This window comes from Heliangelus exortis, chromosome 12, assembly GCF_036169615.1.
Source record: "Heliangelus exortis chromosome 12, bHelExo1.hap1, whole genome shotgun sequence".
Taxonomy (NCBI): Eukaryota; Metazoa; Chordata; class Aves; order Apodiformes; family Trochilidae; genus Heliangelus; species Heliangelus exortis.
In genome coordinates, this window is record NC_092433.1 from 3879141 (window position 1) to 3900941 (window position 21801).

The 21801-nt window shown below is 40.8% G+C and overlaps 1 protein-coding gene across 7 annotated transcripts in view; it reads left to right on the forward strand.

Annotated features, from left to right (window-relative positions):
* Window positions 1-21801, forward strand: part of FBLN2 (fibulin 2) — a 114388-nt gene that overhangs the window by 82813 nt on the left and 9774 nt on the right. For 6 of the 7 annotated variants that reach the window (XM_071755490.1, XM_071755488.1, XM_071755493.1 and 3 more), the window contains 8 exons: window positions 4240-4426; window positions 6048-6254; window positions 8831-8944; window positions 9391-9492; window positions 10815-10955; window positions 16541-16675; window positions 18766-18903; window positions 19217-19360. In XM_071755490.1, coding sequence (XP_071611591.1) covers window positions 4240-4426; window positions 6048-6254; window positions 8831-8944; window positions 9391-9492; window positions 10815-10955; window positions 16541-16675; window positions 18766-18903; window positions 19217-19360 — 1168 coding nt within the window. The remainder of the gene's footprint in view (window positions 1-4239; window positions 4427-6047; window positions 6255-8830; window positions 8945-9390; window positions 9493-10814; window positions 10956-16540; window positions 16676-18765; window positions 18904-19216; window positions 19361-21801) is intronic. The other variant, XM_071755494.1, reaches the window with a different exon arrangement.

Sequence of the window (21801 nt, forward strand, 5' to 3'; positions counted from 1 at the left end):
CTGCAGGGAAATTACACTGCATTTAGGTTTCAATTGCCTGGTGATGCTGCCCCTTGTAAAACTTGCAATGTTGCTTTGAATTATTTCTATCGCCCTTTTTAAGATTTAACTTGCTGTATTATTTTTGCTTCTTCATTTTGGAAGCAGCTGAAAAACACATTTTAGGTTTTATGTCTATGGTGTAGAAAAAGTTAGGAAATGCAAAGGCAAAAATTTAATTGAAGATATGAAGTATAAGGCATGACTGAACAGTTTGCTTGGTGACAGCTCTGAATTGCAGCCTCATTTCTCAGTTAAATAAAATGATGGACTGGAGGTACAAGCATTCTACATGATGATGGAAGCCTTTGTTCATAAATAAAGGCAGACCATTAACAAATAGTTCAGATCCCAAGTCCTGAGCCACAGCCTCAGCTTCTATAAATGAGATTTGCTTTATAAGAATCAGTGGAGCCAAACCAATTTAAATCAGTTTGAAGATTCAGCATCTTGCTTGTTTGCTTGTCTTGTTTTTACCAGAAGGCTGCACTTCAGAATTCATTTCACTCTGATAATAATTTACATAGCTATATCAAAACTTAAGTGCAGCTTCCCTTGTCTCAGCAGGAAACTGATTAGTTCTGTCTGTTCTTATACACGGGAATTCTTGTGAATAACTGTTCACTGGAAAAGCAAAACATATGGATGTCTACTGTGGAATTTAAAGTTTAATTAGCTATACCAGTTTGTCAGTTTCAGAAGTATTATTTCATTGGGTCTAGAGTCCACCATCAGAAGAAAGAGAGAATTTGTGCATTTAGGAGAAGACATTAATATTTTTGAAGTGTGACAGAATTATTATTCTTGGACTTTCACAGCGGGTCTTTTGCATGCCAGACAGAGCACAAGCCACAGAGTAAGGCTTATCACACATGCAATTCCTCAGAAAGATGTGGAGAGGGAAAGCTTCATCATTCCTGTCTGATCTGACACAAGTTACAGAACACTTGCACGGAATAGTTTCTTCTGCCAGTTCCAATGTGATGTTTTCCTTCAAAAGAAACCATCTGAAAAGGGTAAAATTATTGAAGGAAAAAGCCTGGCTCTCCTCTTTAGCTCATTTAGCTATTTAGTCATTGCAGCTACTGCTTGAAAAAAAAATAGTAACAGTTAATTAATAGTCAGACTGTTGAGACTTTAAGAAAGGGTTTCTAATTTTATCAGAGTTAAATGTTCTTTCAGAGGTGACCTCTCTGAGAATGCTGACAGTTTCTCATAAACTCCTCTGCTGTTAGTGACTGCTGTGCCTGGGTGTCCCAAGTCAAAGGAGTTTGTCCAGAATGTGCAAAGATAAGTTTGTTACCCCAAATCTTTCACGAGGCATTTACACTGTCCTGCCAAAAGCCAGGGGTTTTATTTCCAGGTGTCCAGGTGATCATCTTCTGTCATTCCTGATGTGTGGTCCTTACTTTTGCTTTAAGCTGAATGCAGCAGTGCCAATTCTTTAGACCCAGGTACTCAGCTTGTGTGTTGTACAGCTTAATCTTAGGCTACTTTTAATTCATATTTACTACAAAAAAACACACACTTAGGGACTTTTTCCTAGGTAAATCCAGTCTGGATTCCAGCAAAGATATTTTTGAGAGGAACATAAAAAGCTGTGACTCAAAGAGAAGTTTTCAAGGTTTCTAGATTGCAATGTAAAAATAGTTGTATTTGTTATTAAGTAATTTGTAGAATTTGTCAAGAGATACCTAATAGAAAAATCAAAACTTTCATTTTTTTGCATTTTAGAAGGAACTTTTCAACGAACAAATTTTTCCCATTGGAAAATGAGGTACCTTTATGCACCTGGAAAATACATGAACCCAGAAGCGTGTGCCTGATTTAATACTCTGATGCCTGCACAGATTGTGAATCAAAACTGTGTCTGAAAAAAAAAATATTCTTCAAAGTGAATATTGGATTATCTTACAAACCTTCAGTAAAAACATGTATTATCCTTAACTACTTTTATTTTGCATATTGAAGCTGAAAAATTAAATTCATAAAATTTTCAATTTTTGGACCCGGATTTGGGAAGTACAAAAACAGGATTTTCCCTTTTCCCAGCATGACCACAATCCATTATAGTTAAGTTTTTTTTGTTTTTTTTTTTTACTTCAATACATCTTTATAAAAGGTGGTTTAGCATATTTAGTATAAAGAGTAATTCAGCATCATCAGGATCTGTACTGTAAATTTTTCACAAACCTGTATTTGGGCATGTAAAGGCAACTCTTCATGGCTGCAAATGTGCATAGTGTCTACTATTTATGATGTCTGGGATTTTTTCACATCAGAAAGAAGGGACATGAAACATGAGCTGTAGTCACAGGTACTGGGCAAGGGTATTGCCTGTGAAATGCTCAAGAAGCCCTAAAGCTACAATGTTTGAATCTTGAGGAAGGTGTCTGAGCAGCAGTTCCTGCAGGTTGAGCTGTTTGAGGTGGGGTTTCCCTGTTTCCCCAGAGCAGACAGGCTGGGTTGATGTGAGTGCCTGCCTCGGTCTGCTGCTCACCACATGTTTTTCCTTTGGTTTTCTATACTGCCTCCAGCCTCCCAGTGGTGTGGCTCCTCTTTGCTCTCCTCAGGTCAGAGATCTCTCTCCTGGGAAGTGGGAGCTTAGCTCAGTTTCCTTCTGTTCTGTCCACGGCTTCTCTGTTGCCCCAGCTGCCTGGTGCCAGTCTGACTGCTGACCTCCACTTGGTGTGTCCCCTGCCTTTGCACAGAGCCAGTGCCTGAAATCACATCCCCTGGTTCAGAGCCTGTTCCAGCATGGATGCAGCCTGTGAAGGAGTGCTGCTGGGCTGGCAAAGGAGCTGCAGAGGGAAGGAGGCTCTGCATCTTGTAACTATTTCAATGTATATGTGTGTTAGGGATGTCGGGATGCTTCCTTTCAATTCACACATGGCCCCTCTATGTCTCCATAGCACTCACATCACCTCAGCTTCCTTGCTTCATCAGGTATCAACCCTGCCTTGGCAGTATGGACTTTCTCAATTCGATATCTTTTACCTGATGTATTTTTTGTGGCCTGTCTGTGCACTGTGTATGTGACTGAGCACAGGCTTGGCCTGCAGCAGAGGCAACTGGAAGAGAGAAGTACAGTTCAGGGACAAGCCTGGCAGCCAAGCTGCTGCCTAGATGCACTCAGGAAAGAGAAGGAAGGCAAATAGCTTATAAAATATGCTCTGGTCTTTCTCTTGCTATTGTGTGGGAGGGATGCTGTCCAGAACAGTCAGGTAATGAAGGGTCATGATGCCTTTGCAGGGCAGTGGTGCACAGACAAAAGGGTCTTCACTGACATACTGGCAGAGTATGATAGTGATGCCACCTCTGATCATCTTCATGCAAGTTTCTTTACAGTTCCTTCCACATTGCTTCAAACCACTGACCATTTTTTGAGATCTAATGTGAAGAGGTATAGACCTGTATTATTTTGTTTATAATGCACTGTATACAAAGCAATGGCTTTTTTTCAAGAGCTAGAAAGAGGTGGTCTGTGGCACTACTACCTCCTTGCATACCTCCTTGTCATGCCCAGACTTTGTGGTTAGCTGGTTTGCAGCAGACCCATGTGTGATTCTGTGCAGGGTGGCAAAGCCAAGCATCAGTAAAGCTTTGATGTTTGCAACTGCCTAAACCCATGGTGCTTTTCCAGATGTTCCACTGTTAAAGTGCAGGTTGGTTCCACGTGTGTGTGTGTGCTCATCCCTGCAGACAACTGGCTAGGATCAAGTGTACTGTACTATCAGTTCTTATCAGTTTAATATCTGATAAAATTTAAATTTTGAGGCTGAGAAAACTGAGTTTGCTCAGCCTTGAGAAGAGAAGGCTTAGGGGAGACCTTATTACAATGTTGCAGTATTTAAAGGGGGAGATAGAGACCAAAAGATGGGAGACTCCCTGTTTACAAGGAGTCCCATGAACAAGACCAGAGGCAATGGGCACAAGTTGCTCCTGGGGAGATTCCAATTGAACACAAGAGGAAAATTTTTCACTCTGAGAACAGTCAGACACTGGAACGGTCTCCCAGGAGAAGTGATGGATTCCTCTACTTTGGAAAATCTCAGCTCAATGGAGTGCTGAGGCACCTCATATTAACAATAATATCAGAAGGGTTGGATCAGATGATCCTTGAGGTCCCTCCCAAGCTAACATGCTATGATTCTGTGACTGTATGAAATCTGTGTTACTGACAGTGTCCTTCCCCTGCAGCAATGCTGTGACTGCTGTAATCTGGGACTGCGACTCAGGAGTGAGGGGAAAACCTGTGAGTCCAACATAAACCTGGGCTACCCCTGCAGCCATGTGATGCTGTCCTGCTGTGAAGGGGGAGATCACTTCATCCAGCCAGAAATAAAGAGGCAGCCTGAACCTTTGCCCACGGTGACACCTGAGAAGGGTAAGTGTTTGTTCATGACTTGAAGATCTGGCAGATAAGGTCTCTGCCTCAGACAGTCATACCAGGGGATGCTGGAAGGAGTAATCCACAGGAGGACATCTCCCTTCCCTCTTGGGCCAAATAGAGACTCCCTTGTAATTGCAACTGTTTTGAAAAAGAAAAAAATACGTAGGTGTTCCTGATTCTTAAAACATGCCTTCTTTAGTAGCTTGGGATTTTATTTGGCTTTTTTTCCCCCCCAAGTCACATAGTACAGACCTGCCACAAGCCCTTGGTAAGAAGTAGAATTGAAGCTAGTCTGGTCATTGTCTTTTAGCAGGAAAAATCCTGAAAGATTCTGCATAAAGCAAATTATGTTGGTTTTAGTCTTTTTTTTTTCCCAGACAAAATAGTCCCATGGGTTATGATAACAATGAAATGTCCTGGGAATAGATTTCCTATCATACTGTTGAACATCACAGCAGTTTTCTCACAGCTCACTCTGGAAAAGCCCCAAGTTTGTTTCAGTCTTTCAACATCTGAACATAGTGATGCTGAAGAGCAAAGTCTGATCTGTGCAGCCAGAGAGGCATGACAGAGGGAACATGACAAATCTGGGGCTTGGACAGGAGGTTTGCTCAGCCTTGAGAAGAGAAGGCTTAGGGGAGACCTTATTACAATGCTGCAGTACTTAAAGGGGGAGATGGAGACTAAAAGGTGGGAGACTCCCTGTTTACAAGGAGTCCCATGGACAAGACCAGAGGCAATGGGCACAAGTTGCTCCTGGGGAGATTCCAATTGAACACAAGAGGAAAATTTTTCACTCTGAGGACAGTCAGAGACTGGAATGATCTCCCAGAGCAAGTGGGACCTGAGCCCAAGGTGCTGCTCCTTCCAGCATCACTCTGTAGCCACCTGTCATGCATGAGTCGCATGGTGACCTCATGCAGATGCAAGGCTTCAATTTTTGTCTATTCTTTTCTCATGAATTAAATGTGTATTTTCTGTTGCCAGCAAATGTAAGGGTTTGTTTTGATCTAGCTGAACCCTCACTGAGCAAGGCAGTTTGTGGTTAAGAAAAGCTGACTGAGAAACTCGCTGAACAATTCATTTTAGTATCACAGACATTCTTGTCAAACATGGTCAGGAAATGAAAAAGATGGTGCTTTTGTTCAAAAAGCAGTAAGCAGGATAGCCATGTTACTATCAAGTGGGTCCCAGAATGTCACCCTAGATACAGAAGCAGCTAAGTGTTTGAAAAGAGATTCCAAATCAACTGGATAACTTTTTATCCTGAAATGAGAAATTCAATGTGGTTGTTGGTGGGGCCAATTTCAGAGGGGGCTTCCATGTGATGATACCTTTGTTCAATAAACAACAGCAATGGTGTTAGTGGGAGAGGTGAGGTTGTGGTTTCTCCAGGTCACCCTTTTTCTTTCTGGCTTTTCTGAGATGCCAGTCCCTCCAGCCTTATGAAGGAGGTACTGAACCTTTAGCATTCCTCTCCAGGATGGGTTAATTTTCCCTTGTCTTTGGAGTAACTGCTTTGACAGTACCTGGAGTTTGTACCAAATGCTCTGTACTGTACACTCCTACTGCCAAAAGACTTGTCAGAGGAGCAGCAAGTGTTATTCTGTTGTAGTTTCAGAGACAGAAGATCACAATGAAGCTTTGTCCATCAGTAATGAAGCTGAACTGTCAAATAACCTGCCTGGAGATGACCTGGATGAATGTCTCATCTATGGTGGGGAACTCTGTCAGCATTTGTGTATAAACACCGTGGGGTCCTACAAGTGTTCCTGTTTTCCAGAATTCACCCTGCAAGATGATGGGACCAGCTGCTCTCCAGGTAAGAAAATGGGCAGGAAACACCATGAATAATAATGTCTTTCTACCACCTGCACTGACCTACCAAGCTTTTCTTTTTGTTTCTCTGTAGTTTCTGTGAGGCTTATTATGGGTACTGATGCAGAGATATTTTCCCTGGAGACTGGAAAAAAAATTAATAATAAGAAGAAAACCAACCATTTTGGGAAACTTAATTATGCCTCTTTTTTGTGTCTTGGTGGTATGAGATCAGGGTGGTATTTAATTTCTTCAAATCAGTCTGTTTTCACTTTTCAGTGGAGGATTTGTAAGGATTGTTAATGAAATGCCTATTTTTCTTAATTTTGTATTTCACAGTTAGCTTTCCTCTAGCTAAACTGTATTCAGTTCAGACAGACAACATTGCTTCCTGAACTTTGATTTTTATCTAAAAAAATCTATCTATCTAACATCTTTCAGTGATAAAAAAATCTAAATATATCTAATGTGGTGGAAGTCTTGAAAAGGAAGTCTATTGTGTTATAATTGTTTTGATGTCTGGAGTTCTCCAATGGCAAGGTTTCAAATCAGATAACTTGAAAAGTTGAAACCTTATGTTAGTTACAAGTGCTTTGAGTTATTTAACAAGCAAAGTCAGTGTTGTCATCCAATGACAAAATTCCTTAGACTTCAAGTACTTTCTGCCCAAGCCAAACAATGAGCATTCATTAGGTCATTCTTGTCAACATGATGTTACAGCCCTTACAACAGTTTCTGCACCAGCTGTCTGCTCTGTCATTTATATTATAATTCTGGGGAATAGGCCTAATCCAAAAGAGGTAAAGAAAATGGTTCTTATTTTAGCACTGCAAAATCTGGCTTGATTGCTCACCTGGAGCCATGTGTTGGTGTTTGCTTTGCTTTGCTTGGCTTCTGCTGTTACTCCACTGAAGTGCAGGTTTGGGTCAGTGCATCTCATGCCTGTGTAGGCAGCATTCTTGGCAGATGTGCAAGACTGCAGTGCCTCTGGCTGAGCCAAGAGGTGCAGGGGGATTTGCAGAGCTGGATTGAGTGAGATGAGGGTAGGGGGCTGTGAGTGAAACATCTGAGACACTCAGAGTGAGGTGAGGAAGGGCTGGGGTACTCAGGAGGAGCCCTGGGTCAGATGAAGGGCTTGGTGAGGGAGCTGGCAGGGCAGGGCACCTCACTATGCTTGGCTTGACCCTCTGTGCTACACCTGCCAACATGGTACAGTGGTCTTTTATTTCTTATTTTTCCTCTCTGTGGCAGATCTCCATCATGTGGTCTGTGCATGGAGACCCACACCAGGCAGTTTTAAATCTCATACTGAGTAACTTTTACTCCCCTGATAGGAAAGAATAGCTTTGTATTTCTACCTGTGTTCCAATTGAACACAAGAGGAAAATTTTTCACTCTGAGGACAGTCAGACGCTGGAATGGTCTCCCAGGAAAAGTGGTGGATTCCCCTACTTCGGAAAATTTCCTAGTACATTTCCTGCTCTTTACTGGACTGGGAATGTATTTGTGAATTTGCATTTGACTTATGTTTTTTAAAGTGTGTTACACTTTTTTGTGAGGCTTCTAAGAAGGGGTGTTCTTGCACTAACTGTGTGAGGCAAGAAGGAAGCATCCACTGATGAAACTTAAAAAGCTCCTTCTCATTTCTCTGCTCTCCTGAGGAAATCATCCAGGATATGCCACAAGCAGGTGTCTTGTATTTGCCTCTATGTCATTGTCTCTTGTATGTCTGTGATTTAATTTTTCCTTTTTTAAGCTGAAATCACTCTTTCCATGACCCCAACCTGTACTGCAGTCACACTTACCTATTTAATGTTGTCATTTTTTGGTGGCTCACACTTTGCTCTAGGTGGCACTTGAACTGGAATCAATAGGAACAAGACACATCCCTCTGGAAGAGTGTATGCCTTATGGATTTAGGCTTCCATTTTGAGGGTACTGATAAAAGGGATTACTCCTGTTGCTGTAACAGAGCTTTGTGTGTGTGGGGGTGTTGTTGATTTGTGTGTGTGGCTTTTTTTTTAACTATTCTGATACCTTGAAGATTGCTGTTTGTTAAAAATATTAATGCCAAATTGCAGCTGCCATGTTTTCCAGAGTATCCTGTGCTTGTAAAGCTGCTTTTCATCTGTCTTGAGATAGGATGTACAGAATAAGTTTAAAGACTTGTTTGGGTTCTGGGGTTTTTATTCCCATCATACACCAAATGAAACAAAGCCATTGACAGCAGCATTTTAAAAAATAAAATCAACACTTCCTGTTTTATTCATTAGGTGTGGCAGTGTTTTACAGAAGTTATTTTCACCAAGCTCCCTGACCTGTATCCATGATGTTTCTGAGCATCTCCTCTAACATGCAGCACTCTGTCTGTGCTGTTGGACAGTTGTTTGTATCAAACAGGCAGCAGTTTCCCAACCTGGCTGTTCACTTGCATTCATAGACAATTGTCCAGGTCACCAAAATGTTTCCTCCTACATAAAATTGATAGAGTGGGATGAATGGTACCAAGAGGCTTGCCATGGGTGTGCCTGGTGGAGATGGTGCTGTCTCTGATCCATCTCTGCCACCTTTGCCTTTCAGATCCTGACAGAGAACAGGTGACAAGGCTGGAAGCAGAAGCCACCATCCCTCCAGCAGCCTCTCCTCAGCCTATTCTTGTTGTGTCCTTACAAGAAGAGCAGGATAAGTGTAAAGGTATGTTGGAGGTGTGAACTGCAGATGAATGAGGAATCTTCATAGAGCCTGAATTAAATTCCACACATCCCATCACCAATCTGATTTCAGCACACATCCTTAATTTGTTACCTCTGGCATAAGGCTGAGGTATTGTCAGGGGAAACCTGAAGGAATAATTGAAGGCTCTCCTCTGATTTCAAGGTTATTAACCACCTGATGGTTGGTGTAATGTGAGCAGTGCAGGTGCACAGGATAATGTGTGCAATGCAGGTAGGAGGGGCATGGGTGTATTTCTGGGTAGTAGGAGGGCTGTAAGTGTTGATTAAAGCTTTCTGGATGGACAGTTTGCAAACTGCATTCCCCATTTCCTAAACTGGGATTATATTTGGATGACCTGGCCATTTGTAACTTCAGCTGAGGTGTGTTGTGCATGCTAATGTATTCTGCAATTTTGTTTTGTATAGATAATGGCCCCTGCAAGCACGTCTGCAATATTGTGGAAGGAAATGTTGTATGCTCTTGTTTGTCTGGATATACTCTCATGGCTGATGAGATTTCTTGTGAAGGTAGGTGGTTTGGGTTTAGCACAGAGACAAGGTTAAAACATTTCTATATAGATCTCATTGATATTCTGACCCTAGGGGTTTCTCTACTAAGGGTTCCTTATTTTCAGTGCTGTGAATTTCCAGTAGCAGTACAGAGACCATTTGCCAGAAGTAGTACCAGCTCTGCTTCACATATAACTCGTGAAGCACATGTATCCTGTGTGCTTCTTACCTGGGCACTTCAGGTGATGGTAAGCCTGGATTTATGCTCTTTTCCTCTGACATTCCAGGCTTTGCTTCAGCCCTCTTTGTTTCTCTTCTGTGGACTGTTCCTCCCCAGGGTCAGTCTGCTCAGCCATGGACACACAGCTTTTCTTCCTGAGAAGGGGAGCAGCCCAGGGTTTGGGTGTGTTTGCTGTCCTGAGAAACCTCCTCAGAACTACAGACCTGTCCCATCACCTGTTTTGTTTGGTTTTATTTCTGCTTGAAAATGTGAAATCAATGAAGTTTTGCTGCTAGGCAGAATGTGCCCTTGTGAGCCGGACCAGCTCCTGATGTTTCATCTGACACTGAAGCTCATCACAATGATGAACAGTGAATTCCAAAGCTTTACCCTGATTGTCCACATTATATACCTTTTAAATGGATATGGTTGGGTAGTGACAAAAGATATATTTGCCCAGGAAAGATTTGGGGGTTGGAAGCAATGCTCTGTGACATACCTTAATTATAAATCTGTAAGTATGGGAAATGGAAGTAGAAGCTTCTGACACTCAAAACTGCTCACAAGTGATCCACATCCCTCTAAATCTCAGATCTTACTGAATAACAGCCAATTTTCATGAAATTCTGGATAATCAGTAAAGAAAATGTGGATTTAATATCACCAGAGAAAATGAGCACTGTGCATTGCTTACTCAAGTGCAGTGGAAGCTAATTAATGTCAGAATAAAAAAGGGGAATTTTGAGGCAATTATTTCCTACAGTGAGTGAAAACACTCAGAAACATCAGTGGAAGCAGTGAGTTTATGATGTGTATTAAAGTACATATTTGGTGGTAAGGGGGGTGGCTTCCCACAAAGAGTGTATGTTGGCTCTGCCTGCCTGTTTTTTAAGAATGTTTTTTTCTGGAATAACAAAAGTCTAGAGGTGTGAGCAAGGACTGGATGATCTCTGAGGGTTTATTCCAGTGTAACAGTGTGTATATTACAGCGTGGTGGTGATGTGGTAGCTCCAACACACTTCATTTAGGGATCTCCAGTGTGAAAGAAGTGTTGCTTCATTTCAGACATTGTTCTAATAGAATTCTGTTTTTCCCTTTTGGTTGCAACATGTTGATGTAGATTTGGATGAGTGCCTCACAGGTGCTCACGCTTGTTCCAGAGGACAATTATGTGTGAACACATTGGGATCATTCTCCTGTGTCAACCACACAGTGATCTGTGCAGAGGGCTTTATACTCAACAGGCATAGAAAATGTGTTGGTAAGATGATAGGTATAAGCCATTCACCACAGCATCATAATTCTTCATGCTCTGCACTGCATTTAAACCATTTGTGCTAAAAGGCTCTCTGGCCATCTTTGCATATGACATTTCAATATGAAATTAGTAAAAACACATGTGCACCATTTGCTCAGCCACTTAACATCATGAGTTGTGTGCTATTTGGCTTTTTCCCTAGCAATACTTCTCAGGATACATATAACTATACTCAAAAGTTGTAAAAGTTTATACCTATGATGACCACAGCAGTGCTGGTGGCTCTTAAACTGGACAAAGAAAACATAGTAGTTGCTCTCTCTGGACAGTCTCAATACTGCCCAATCCCCAGACATCATGAAACAGCAAAACTTTATAAATACAACTCAAGAAATCATCAGAAGTTTGGGCAGTGGAAAAGATCCATTCCAAAGTGATGGAAATTTAAAATTCAGATTAGTCCTTTGTTGATTCTGGCACAAAACTCCTTGTATAAAAGTCAAAGGTGGATCATAATTCTGCTGTATCATCCCTGCTATTTAAGTTCATATAAGAAGCCAATCTGTTTTTAAAAGTGTATTTATGAGGCTTTAATTTGCTTCCAAAAGCCAAGGCCTGAGCTTACGAAATAGTTTCTATTTAGGGTACTTTTCCTGAGACTGGTCTAGGAGGCACCTGAGCTACAGCAGTGCTGTGGTAACACCTGGACAAACAGAGCACCTGGAGAGCTCTAGGCATTAATGAAAGCAAAACTGTGACTCTGATGTCATCTGTGGATGCATTTGCCTTCTTCCACCCATGTCTTTCTTCCTACATTTATAATGCTGTTTTTCTGACCATCACAGCCTTGGTTTTGTTCTATCTTTTAAAGGTCCATGATCTCATCTTAATAATGACTGTCAAGTGACATGAGGATTTGAGCAGGAAGGTTTATCCAGTGTGATAGTTTAGAGTAGAAGTGTGATTTACTGTCTCCTGGGTTTTCCTCAAGTTGTTAAATTTGGATTTATTTATTTATTTATTTATTTATTTTGAGATAAGGTAAGCATGAAAAATTTATGAAAGTTTTTAGTTTAAATTGAGTAGTTGAGAGAACAGCACTGGAAGATGCCTTTCCAGAGAATATCAGGTTGTGAGCTGGATGATGGAATTTGTAGTTGGCCACAGCCACATGGTGTATTTCAGGGCTTTCCCAGATCCTGTTGCATGTCCCACGCTTCCCAGTATAAGGTCTGATAAGAGAGCAGCTGAAGGAACTGCCAGACCTTGCTTTCTGCTTCTGAAAATCTTGCTTTAAAGTCCCCTGATGCTGTTCCTGCTCTGTGCAGTGGTTCTTTTTCACATCTCCCAGGAGCATTTTAAAGCTAAGTTAATGCATATTTGTCAGCAACTTTGGCAGAAGGTGCTACAGAAGATGCCAAGTGCTTCCTTTTATTCACTTTCTTCCTCTCCTGTCCTCTACCCCATGACATTATAACAGAGTTTTATTTTAACTGCTATAAGATAAACCTCAGGCACTGCTAATAAAATGAAAGCTACATCTTGCCTTTGTAAAGCTAGAAGATCCTCTTCTTCCTCGCAGAATAACAACCCTCTGTATTTCTTTAATGCAAGTCAGGTTTTTACAGGTATCCTCATGAATAATCTAGAAAACTTGGAAGTTTCTTTTTGAACAGACACCCCCCATGTGCTCCCTGCTCACATACAGCTCTGCTCTGGACGGGGTGCCTGGAGAACATTTGTTGTATTTAACATTTTTCCTACTCCTCAAGTCAAAGGGGAAAGCCACAAGCAAACTGTGGTTTGTGTTTGGTTGAGCTGCATTATTGCCACATTTACTGAGGTACCCTTGCCCAGCTCGACTGCTTTCATGCCCCATCTTGGGCTACCTCAGACACCACCAGGAAAGCTTTGGTGATTTGTTTGCAGATTCTTGTTGTTTTAATGATGTTCCTCTTTGCATGCTTTAGGGATGGGAGGGAAAATCTTTGCACAACAACAAGCAGCTGATACCCTTTTTTATCTGCTGAATTTCCTTTAGTCAGATTGTGGAAGATTATAATGCCAGGTGCATTCAAGAGCAGATATCCAGAACTGAAAGCCAACCATGCACCATGAGGAGTTGCCAGCTGTTTAAATAGCTTACACACATCAGCTTTGTGTAACTTTGGGAACAGATATTAAAATGTCTCTTTAGGCTTGAAAGCTCCATGTTCTCCAGAGATAAGAGCCAGGTTGGATATTTTTAATGTGGATTGCTTTTCCTGGTGACTTTCAGGCAAAGTCATTACCACCACCCACATGCACAATGACAGAGACTACTTGACTACTTTATTGGTGCTCCTGTCTAAATTTTCCCTCCTGCCCCAGCCAGTACTAAGTGGCCATTTTATTGCTGAACCATAGGGAATGTGTGTGAGCACAGGATGGGTGGTTGTGAAGTGACAACAAGGGGAAATAAAACAGATGTATTCCATAAAAAAATTTCAGCTGAAGTAATCTGAAGAGAAAGAAAAACAAAGGCAAACATGAGAAAGTACAGATGCAGAAAAAAAAAAAACCACCCACAAACAAAAAACAACCAAAAAGCAAGTCCACATTTCACATTTTTATAAAATATGCAAAAAAAATTTTTTAATGTTGAAGTATGAATAGAAAAATATAGCAGTAGGTAAAATCTGATATTCCTTTGCAAAAATGTCAGCTTATTAGATGCAATAGGTATGCTCAGGGAGTGTTGCTGTTTTCAACAACAGTTCCAGAGAAAAAAAAAAGAGATATTACATGATTACATTTCATCCTGATATTTACTGACATGAAGTGAGGAATGTTGTTACCACATACACAGACCTAGTAGATTTCTCAAAAGTTAACTCTGTGGCTTCTTTTTAATGTATTACTAAATTATTGTTCCTCTTATTTCTGTTATTGTAAAAATATGATTGCTCCCCCCCTCACAGTCTTCATTGTGCTGGATGAAGACTACAACTAGTCTGATGTTTGCAATAAACTTTATTTTAAACTGGAAACATAAGTCATATTTTTCCTAGTGCTCTGCTGAGCATCCTACTGACTTGTTGAGTTGATTTCCAGCACTGAAGTTATGGGCCCTCTTGATTTTATAGATAATCAACAAGGAGGTAAAAAGGAGAGATTGTAGTGTTTTTATAAAAACATATTCAGTCCTCACTCCCCTCTACCTTGTGCCATAGTGGTGAAGCAAAAGGAGCACAAACTGGGACTGAGCTGTCCCCAAAAAGGCCTTTTCCCATGCTGGTGCTGTGGTGGGCATGGACAGAGAGAGCAATGATATAGACTGGGGGGAGCTCAGGAGAAGGGTGCTCCAAGTCTTCTGAGATCTCATTTTCAGGCAAGACCATGTAGGAATCAGTTTAGAAAAATGAACAATGAAGTGCATATCTGTTAAATAACAATGAAAAGGGAATTGTGATGGGCTGGCAACTGGCCTGGTATCAGAGATGGAGGTTCATGTCCTAACACTGGGTAGGAGAGAGCAGAACCTTGCATACTGCACAGCTCATAGTTCAAGCCTTACATCACAGGCCAGGTCACAATCATTCAGCTATGAAGATAGTGAGTGTATCACTTGTACAGAAAACTTTCATTGAAACCAAAAATTCTGCATGCAATCCTTTAGTTGCCATGGTTTTAGTTTCCTCAATTGTGTTTGGGCCAGCTCTACTTATTTTCTGAAGTACTCAGAAATCTGAAAATTGAATCAAAAATTATAGACAAAACATGGAATTAAATTAGATTTTTTTCTGTCTGTGGAATCTGATCCTTCTTTTTACTGGTTTACAGCTGCTAATCAAGTGGAAACCTTCTATGTGCTTTGGGCAGTGTTTGATACAAACAGGCTTTCCTATTAGTGGCTCTTTTGACCTTGTGCTGAACTGACTGAAGTTCACATGATGCAGTGCAGTGCTGTCAGGCTGGATGTATCAGGCCTTTTTGTGGTTTGCAAGAAAAGAAAAAAGAAAAAAAAGAAGAAAGAAAAAGTTTGCAACCTGAGACCTGTTGTATAGCCTCTTACATCAGCAGAAATTCTTGCACTTGTTTGGGTGCTGTTAGGTGGCTATGAATAGCCATTTTTCCCTTAATTTTAAAAAGCCCCCTCAAATTTATTTAAGAAATAAGTCTAGTTAGCTGGGAGGAGTCTCCCACAGCAGTTCCTATTCTTCTCCCAGCAAACAAAAAGAAAACAAAAATAAATGGGAAAGGAGATACCACCAAAGGAACATACTGGTCTTACAAAACTTCAGTGCACATCACCCGTTAAGTGCCTTTGGCAGGAACTAAAATTTCTCTTGGTGCTCCTCTTAATCTCTTTGGTAGGAAAAAAGCTGTTGCATTTTCTAAGACAAAAGGCTTTTAAAATGGCTTTTCCTGTTTTCATACTCCACAAGGTGAAGTAATATATCTGGTGTGGTACTTAGCTGGGAATGAGGTTCTACAGACAAAATGAAAATCTGATTTAAACAATACTTGCTTTATTGTGTAGTATGAAAACAGCTTCATGTGCAGAGAAGCTGGATGATTGATAATAGTTATGGTCACATTTGGCTTTTGTTAGCTCTAGAAATACTTCTCAGCTTTATATAGAACTGCAAATGTGTAGGATTTTGTGGAGACTGGCAAGAAAGTTTCTCTTCCCAGACTTTACTCCTTTTTTGCTGCTTCTAAGTATTTGCTCATTGTGCTGTTCTCAGCCTTCATTTCTAAATGAGCAAATCTGAATTTGACATTGTTTCATCTAAGCCTGTCAGAACATTTTAAAGGTGTGGCATTTTCCTTTCCAAAGTGTGTCCTACATTTCATAGTCTGGTACTTAATTTTTTTTTTTAATTACCTTCTCTACTACTCCACTTGCTAAATTCAGATGTCTTTGGAGATTAAAATGCAAATTAACAAACTTGATGGAGCCTTCAGGATTCCTCTCTCCATCTCTGTGTGTGTACCCAGTTCCAGTGGGGCATTCCTTAGGAACTGGGTACCAGGCAGTATGCATGGAGGTGGGCAGTGTCCATACTCTTGTATGAGTATGGGAATAAACTTTATTTCAAACTGGAAACGTGAGTTTCCAGTTCATACTCAGTGTCCATGCTCTTGCAGCAGCTCCTGTCTCTCTAGCATGATGCAGCAAGGACTGATGTGAAGTCTGAGCTATGAAAACCTGGCAATGAGCAATATGCATCAGTCACTTTCTCATGTCATAGTCCAGGAGGTTTCTGTCCAGTGAACTAGAAGCTGATTATCAGTCCTCTGGCCACCCAGCATTTAATCAGTGCTGTCCATTGCTTGTCCTCCATGCCTGCACCATCCACTGCACATTTGGGAAGAGGGGAGGAGAAGGAAATCTCCCTGGGATTTTTCTCTCTGGAGTTACTCTGTGTTAACAAAAGACCCTGGAGTAAAATATTCTTCATCAGAACACTGTAGCAAAGTCTATCTGACTGTCTTTTGGAAGACAGGGTTTCACTTGAGATTTTGACTTCTTCCAAAAGAGCAGGAAGAGGCAGATCACTCAAGACTGATGAGGCACTGACTGGTTTAACTGTTTCTTGTAGACATCAATGAATGTGTGACAGATATGCACACCTGCCAGCGGAGAGAGCACTGCCTCAACACCATGGGATCCTTCAAATGTCTCCAGGAGCTCAGCTGTCAGCCAGGTTATGAACTTAAGGATGGAGAATGTGTTGGTAAGACAAGTGTTTTCCAGCTGATGCAACTGCTGTTATCAAACAGGAAAGGAAAGGGATTGCATAGCGTTTTCTGGTTGCTGCTCTGTGATTGCAGGGTTGTAACTTAAAAGGCTGATTGTCAGCTTCATTTATTTGAAATGGTTTCCAGAGATAGCTAGAAAGAACTGGGAAAATGGATGAAACCTTACAAATAAGGATTTACTCTGTTTTTACGAGAGGTACCAGTGCTGGAGGAATTCCTATGACCCTCCTTTGCATAGCTATGCTTTTCTCTGAGGGGGCTGATACTGTTTGCCATTGAACAGTGAATCACAGCCTGAATGGGTCATGGGGCTGCTGCAGTCTGGTCCTCCCTGTGTTTAGGATGTCTGTCTGTGTTTATTTACATTTAGAATGGTCAAGGGTTTAAGAAGTTATTCTTCGTCTCCCCCTTCTTGGCCTCTATAGAGGTCTAGTGGAGAAGTGAACATCAGTAGTCACAGCCCAATAGAAGTTCTCCTGCAGCACAGGAGGATGCAAGAGATGTGTGCTCTGCCTCCCAGGGCAAGAGTCAGTGGTTTTGCCTCCTAAATTTTTTACACAAAATGTTTCCTGACAGCTGGAGGATGGGATGTCTTGACACGTAACATGAGGTTATAAAATAGAGATGATCAGAACTCTCCTTTATAGGCAGCTGCCCTAAACAAACTCTGGATCACTTGAGGAGACTGTTTTGTGAATGTCTTCTTCTGTGATCTGATTTTATAACATTTCTAACATTTGTTGCTGATCTAAATTGCTTTCTAATCTTAAGGTTAGATTATAATAGATTACAATATTTACAATTTGTAAGTAGCCTTTCAATTAATAACCTATAAGAAAGACTAAAACTCCAGAACTACTCTGTGTAAAATTGCCTACAGATAACTTTGGAATTTGCAGAGGTTTATGCAATACTGAATTCCACATTTTAAAATATCAGTCAATAAATATGTAGAAAGACTTTACTGATATAGTACCTCCTGTGAGGCTGGTGATGTTCTCCCTTGATCTTAACATTTACTGGAGGGGTTGGAATAGCAGTGCCAGCAGCTCTCCCCTTGGCTGCCTGGAGGAGTGGGGACTCCTCAGTCTGGGGGGTTCCTCCGTTTGTCTTGATCTTCTGGTAAAGATGCTGAGCACAGGGACTGTTCTCAGAGGAACCAGCAGATATTGAAGTAGCATTTGAAAATATTCACAGGGCCAGTATTTCTAGCTGAATTCTGTTCCTTGGTGAGGTTTCTTGAAGTTGAAAATGGAGGCAGTGCTGCTCTATCAGCTGATCCATGTAGTTTCTCCCCACAGATCAGTTGAGTGTAAACTTATAAGTTTGAAACTTGCAGGAAGTGTTTTCAATGTGTCTATAAAGCAACCCTCAAGTTGGGAAATATACTTTGGGAAATAATTTCATATGTGTAATAAGGAGGAGAAAGCTGTGCTTGAGCTCTGGCTGCAGAGTAAAACAAATAGCAAAATTTGTTACTCGTTCCTCTTGTGCTAATCTTTTTTTCAGAATATTTTTCAGAGTTGGATGTTTGTTCTGTATATTTAGGTACATATATGCCTACATATGTACCTGTGTTTGCAGGGAAATCCCAGCCCTGTTCTACTTAGATGCCCTTTTAGCAGCAGAGGATGGTTTCTACCTAGAATTCCTGAGCTATATAATAGGAATAAGAGACAATGCCCTGTGGAAAGAGTGTGGTACAAATTTTATGTGGTACCACATTTTATGTGTACCTCATTCTTAGTTTAAATTTGGGTTTCAGGGTTTTAAAGCTGCAGACAATTTAATGTATGTGATTTATCAGAGGCTCTGCAGCAGGGACCTGAATCAAATTTGCTGCAGAACCCAACAAATTCCAAAGCCTGTGCTGCAGTGAATGTCCAACACCAAACAAACCTAAACCTCTGATTTCCCAAAGGCAATGTTAGGTGTCAGGTTTAAATGCTTCCTAACTTCCTTTCTGAGATATGGATTTATAAACTACTCACAAAAACTACTTGAAAAAAACTATTGACAACCACAGCTTAACTGGCCACAATTTGGTGTTTTATCTGATTAACAGATATTGATGAATGTGAGAGAGGAACTCATAGCTGTAAAGTAAATTTTGTGTGTCAGAATACAGAAGGATCTTTCTACTGTGAGTCAAAGCAACGCTGCATGGATGGATTTTTACAAGATCCTGAGGGCAACTGTGTTGGTAAGTGGGACCAGTGGTATGTGCAGCAGCACTGTCCAGCTTCTGTTCCTCTTAGCTCATCGGGGGTGTATGTTGACCATGTATAATTTCCCTTAAATCCTGCTATGAATTTAATGCAAACATTAGTGTTCTTTTAAAGCCATGCATACTTGTATATTGAATTTGAAAGTGTTGCCCCAGCAGACCTTCATCAGTCTCACCTTCACACAATAAGTTATGTAAAAGAAAAAAAAAAAAAAGTGACAGCTGTAAGAAAAGAGTCTCAAAAGGTCAAATAGCTTCTCTAATTTTTCTAATCCATTTTCTTTGCCAGATATTAATGAATGCACCTCTCTCCCTGAGCCATGTAAACCAGGATTCAACTGCATCAATACTGTTGGCTCTTATACCTGCCAAAGGAACATGCTGACATGCAGCAGAGGATACCACTCCAATGAGGAGGGAACCCGATGTGTTGGTAAGACCCCACTCCAGAGGATCAAATACATTTCAGTGCTAAAAAAAGAAGTTTTGAGTTACCTCCAGATTGCTAAATTTCTGTGAGGAATGGGAACTTGCCGTATGCATTTGCAGCTCAGTGGTTTATCATCAATGGAGGATGCTGCACTCATGACCTGCCTGCTGCCTGGAGTTCCTCTGAGTGCATGGGGTGACATTGGGCTTGACTGCATATGGGATTTACTGGCTTCCATTCTGAAGTGAAGGTGATTGAGTTTCTTTTTAAACCTCATGCTGTCAGTCAAAACCATGACCCTTTGCTGTTTTTCACAGTGTCTCACTGTAACCAACATGATCTGAAGCCAGGGGATGCAGCAAAGGTGAAGCTCTGAGTTTGGGTTCTCAGGAGAGTAGAATTAAGTGGATGATCTTTGTGTCATTATGAATGGTGTTCCACACTTCCGGTTGTGTGTGTGTTTAGGATGAGTTCTTTCTGTGTTAAAAGAATGTTGAAATGTTTATTTAGCCTGGCATGCAGCTCTTTAAATGAGCGCACTAGCCACAAAGGAACTGAAAGCTTGGGCCTTGGTGCCCAAGGAAAGGCTTGTTATCTGTTGCTGTATTCTCTATGGTCTGTGAAATACTCCCTATGTTCCGTTTTCTATGAAACAGTCTCAAAACAACAGTGGGGAAAAAAAAATGTCAAATAAGTATTTTGGTTAGTGATAGTATGCTAATAATTCCTACTCATGTACCCTTTGAATAAAAGGAAGGATGACAAAGATACATTAAATATGTTTTTGTGCAGTTACAGGTTGGTGGAAGCTGTGTTGGTCACAACAAGCAACCTGTAGTGAAAAGTTGCAGTATAGCTAGAGTTTTTCCACATTTCCACATAAATTTCTGCATTGTCTTTTTTGCTGTTCCTTACCCTTCATGATCTTACTCCCAGGGCTATCCTGACCATGCTTGGCCAGTGAGAAGGTGGGGAAGACTTGGAAACAGAAGATGGGGGCAGCTCATGTGTGTAACTGAGAAAACTGAGGAAGCTTCCTACTACAGCTCCAGGGGCTTGGTTGTGTTTTGTAAGCTCAGGGCAAAGGAGTGCAGTCTCGTTTGCTGCCTTACTATATAGCAGCCTGAAATAGTTTGGCTGGTACAAAAGCAAGGTCCAAAATTCCTGTTTCCCTCCGTTGTTGTGAAGGCACAATTCTTCAGCTGGTTTCAATCACTTCTGTTTCAGCTAATTCACCTGAGCTAAGTAAGTTTGCACCACTGGAACTGTGCTGCCCCTGAATTTGTTTTTAGGTTTACCACTGTGCCTTTTTCTTACAGGTAAGCAGTCACCATTCACCTCAGAATGCCAGTGGCCTTTGTTTTCAAGCCCTGCTAATGGCTGGGGCAAATTATGTTCTGAAATTTCCACCTGATGATTTCTAGAAAGAATCCAGTTTTTTTCCTCCCATTGTTCCTAAAAGAGACTGTGTGTAAATATGTGTCAGAGGAGGAAATTACTATTATTTAGACAGCATTTACATCTTTAAAGCACAATGAGATAACAATGTATTGTAATTACTGATGAGACTTTGTCTCTACTTCACACCATTGACAGTGCTTTTAAGGAGCAGGTATAAGGAAGCTTCTCCAGTTTGATTTTGGGAAAACAAATGTTTAATGTTAATTGGTGATTTCTCTGTCTTTGCTGTGTGTGTGCTGTTTCCAGCCTGTATCTTTTGGTTGCTTTGTGTTATGATTTACTCAAAGCAGGCAGAGAGGATGGAGAAGAAAAAAGAAAAGTGTATGGTCCTATTTTCCCCTCTCTTTGATAAAGATTAGTTTCTTTAAGGCATTACAATAGCTAATTATGTTCCTGATTCAGATTCATCCACAGCAGTAAATACATCATCTGCACATTTCTCCAGCAGAACTACACGTGTATGGCCATCTCCTCTGTTTAGAGGACTCATTAGGACTCATCTCTCTTGAAAATGTTCCTACTTTCTGATTAGTAAATGAGTTATTAAAAAGTGCCTCTTACATTTAACTGAAGAGTATTGTGACTACAGTGAAATGTGGCACATTTCCCATAGTATAATACCCTAGAACTAATTAAAGTCTGAAAGTAATGGAAGATGTAATTTTTGACAAATTAATGAAATGGTTGCATGAGTGAATTAATTGCAAATAAAACTGCTGCTTGACAAATATGTATCTGCATTAGAAACTTCCTTGTTTTGATGCTACCTCTGACCTTAAAAGAAAATGCTGGAATATTGAACAGTCTTCGTCAGTGCCTCTCATCATAGTTGATACAATCTCCACTTTTCCAGATCCAGGTTTCTGTGATAATTAACTTGCTGTCACTTCCCTATCATTTTCTCAGCCAGTGACTGCTGTCAGGAGCACCATCTGAGGCTCTTGATGGATGGAGAAAGTGCCCTGGAATACTTTGAAGTGAAA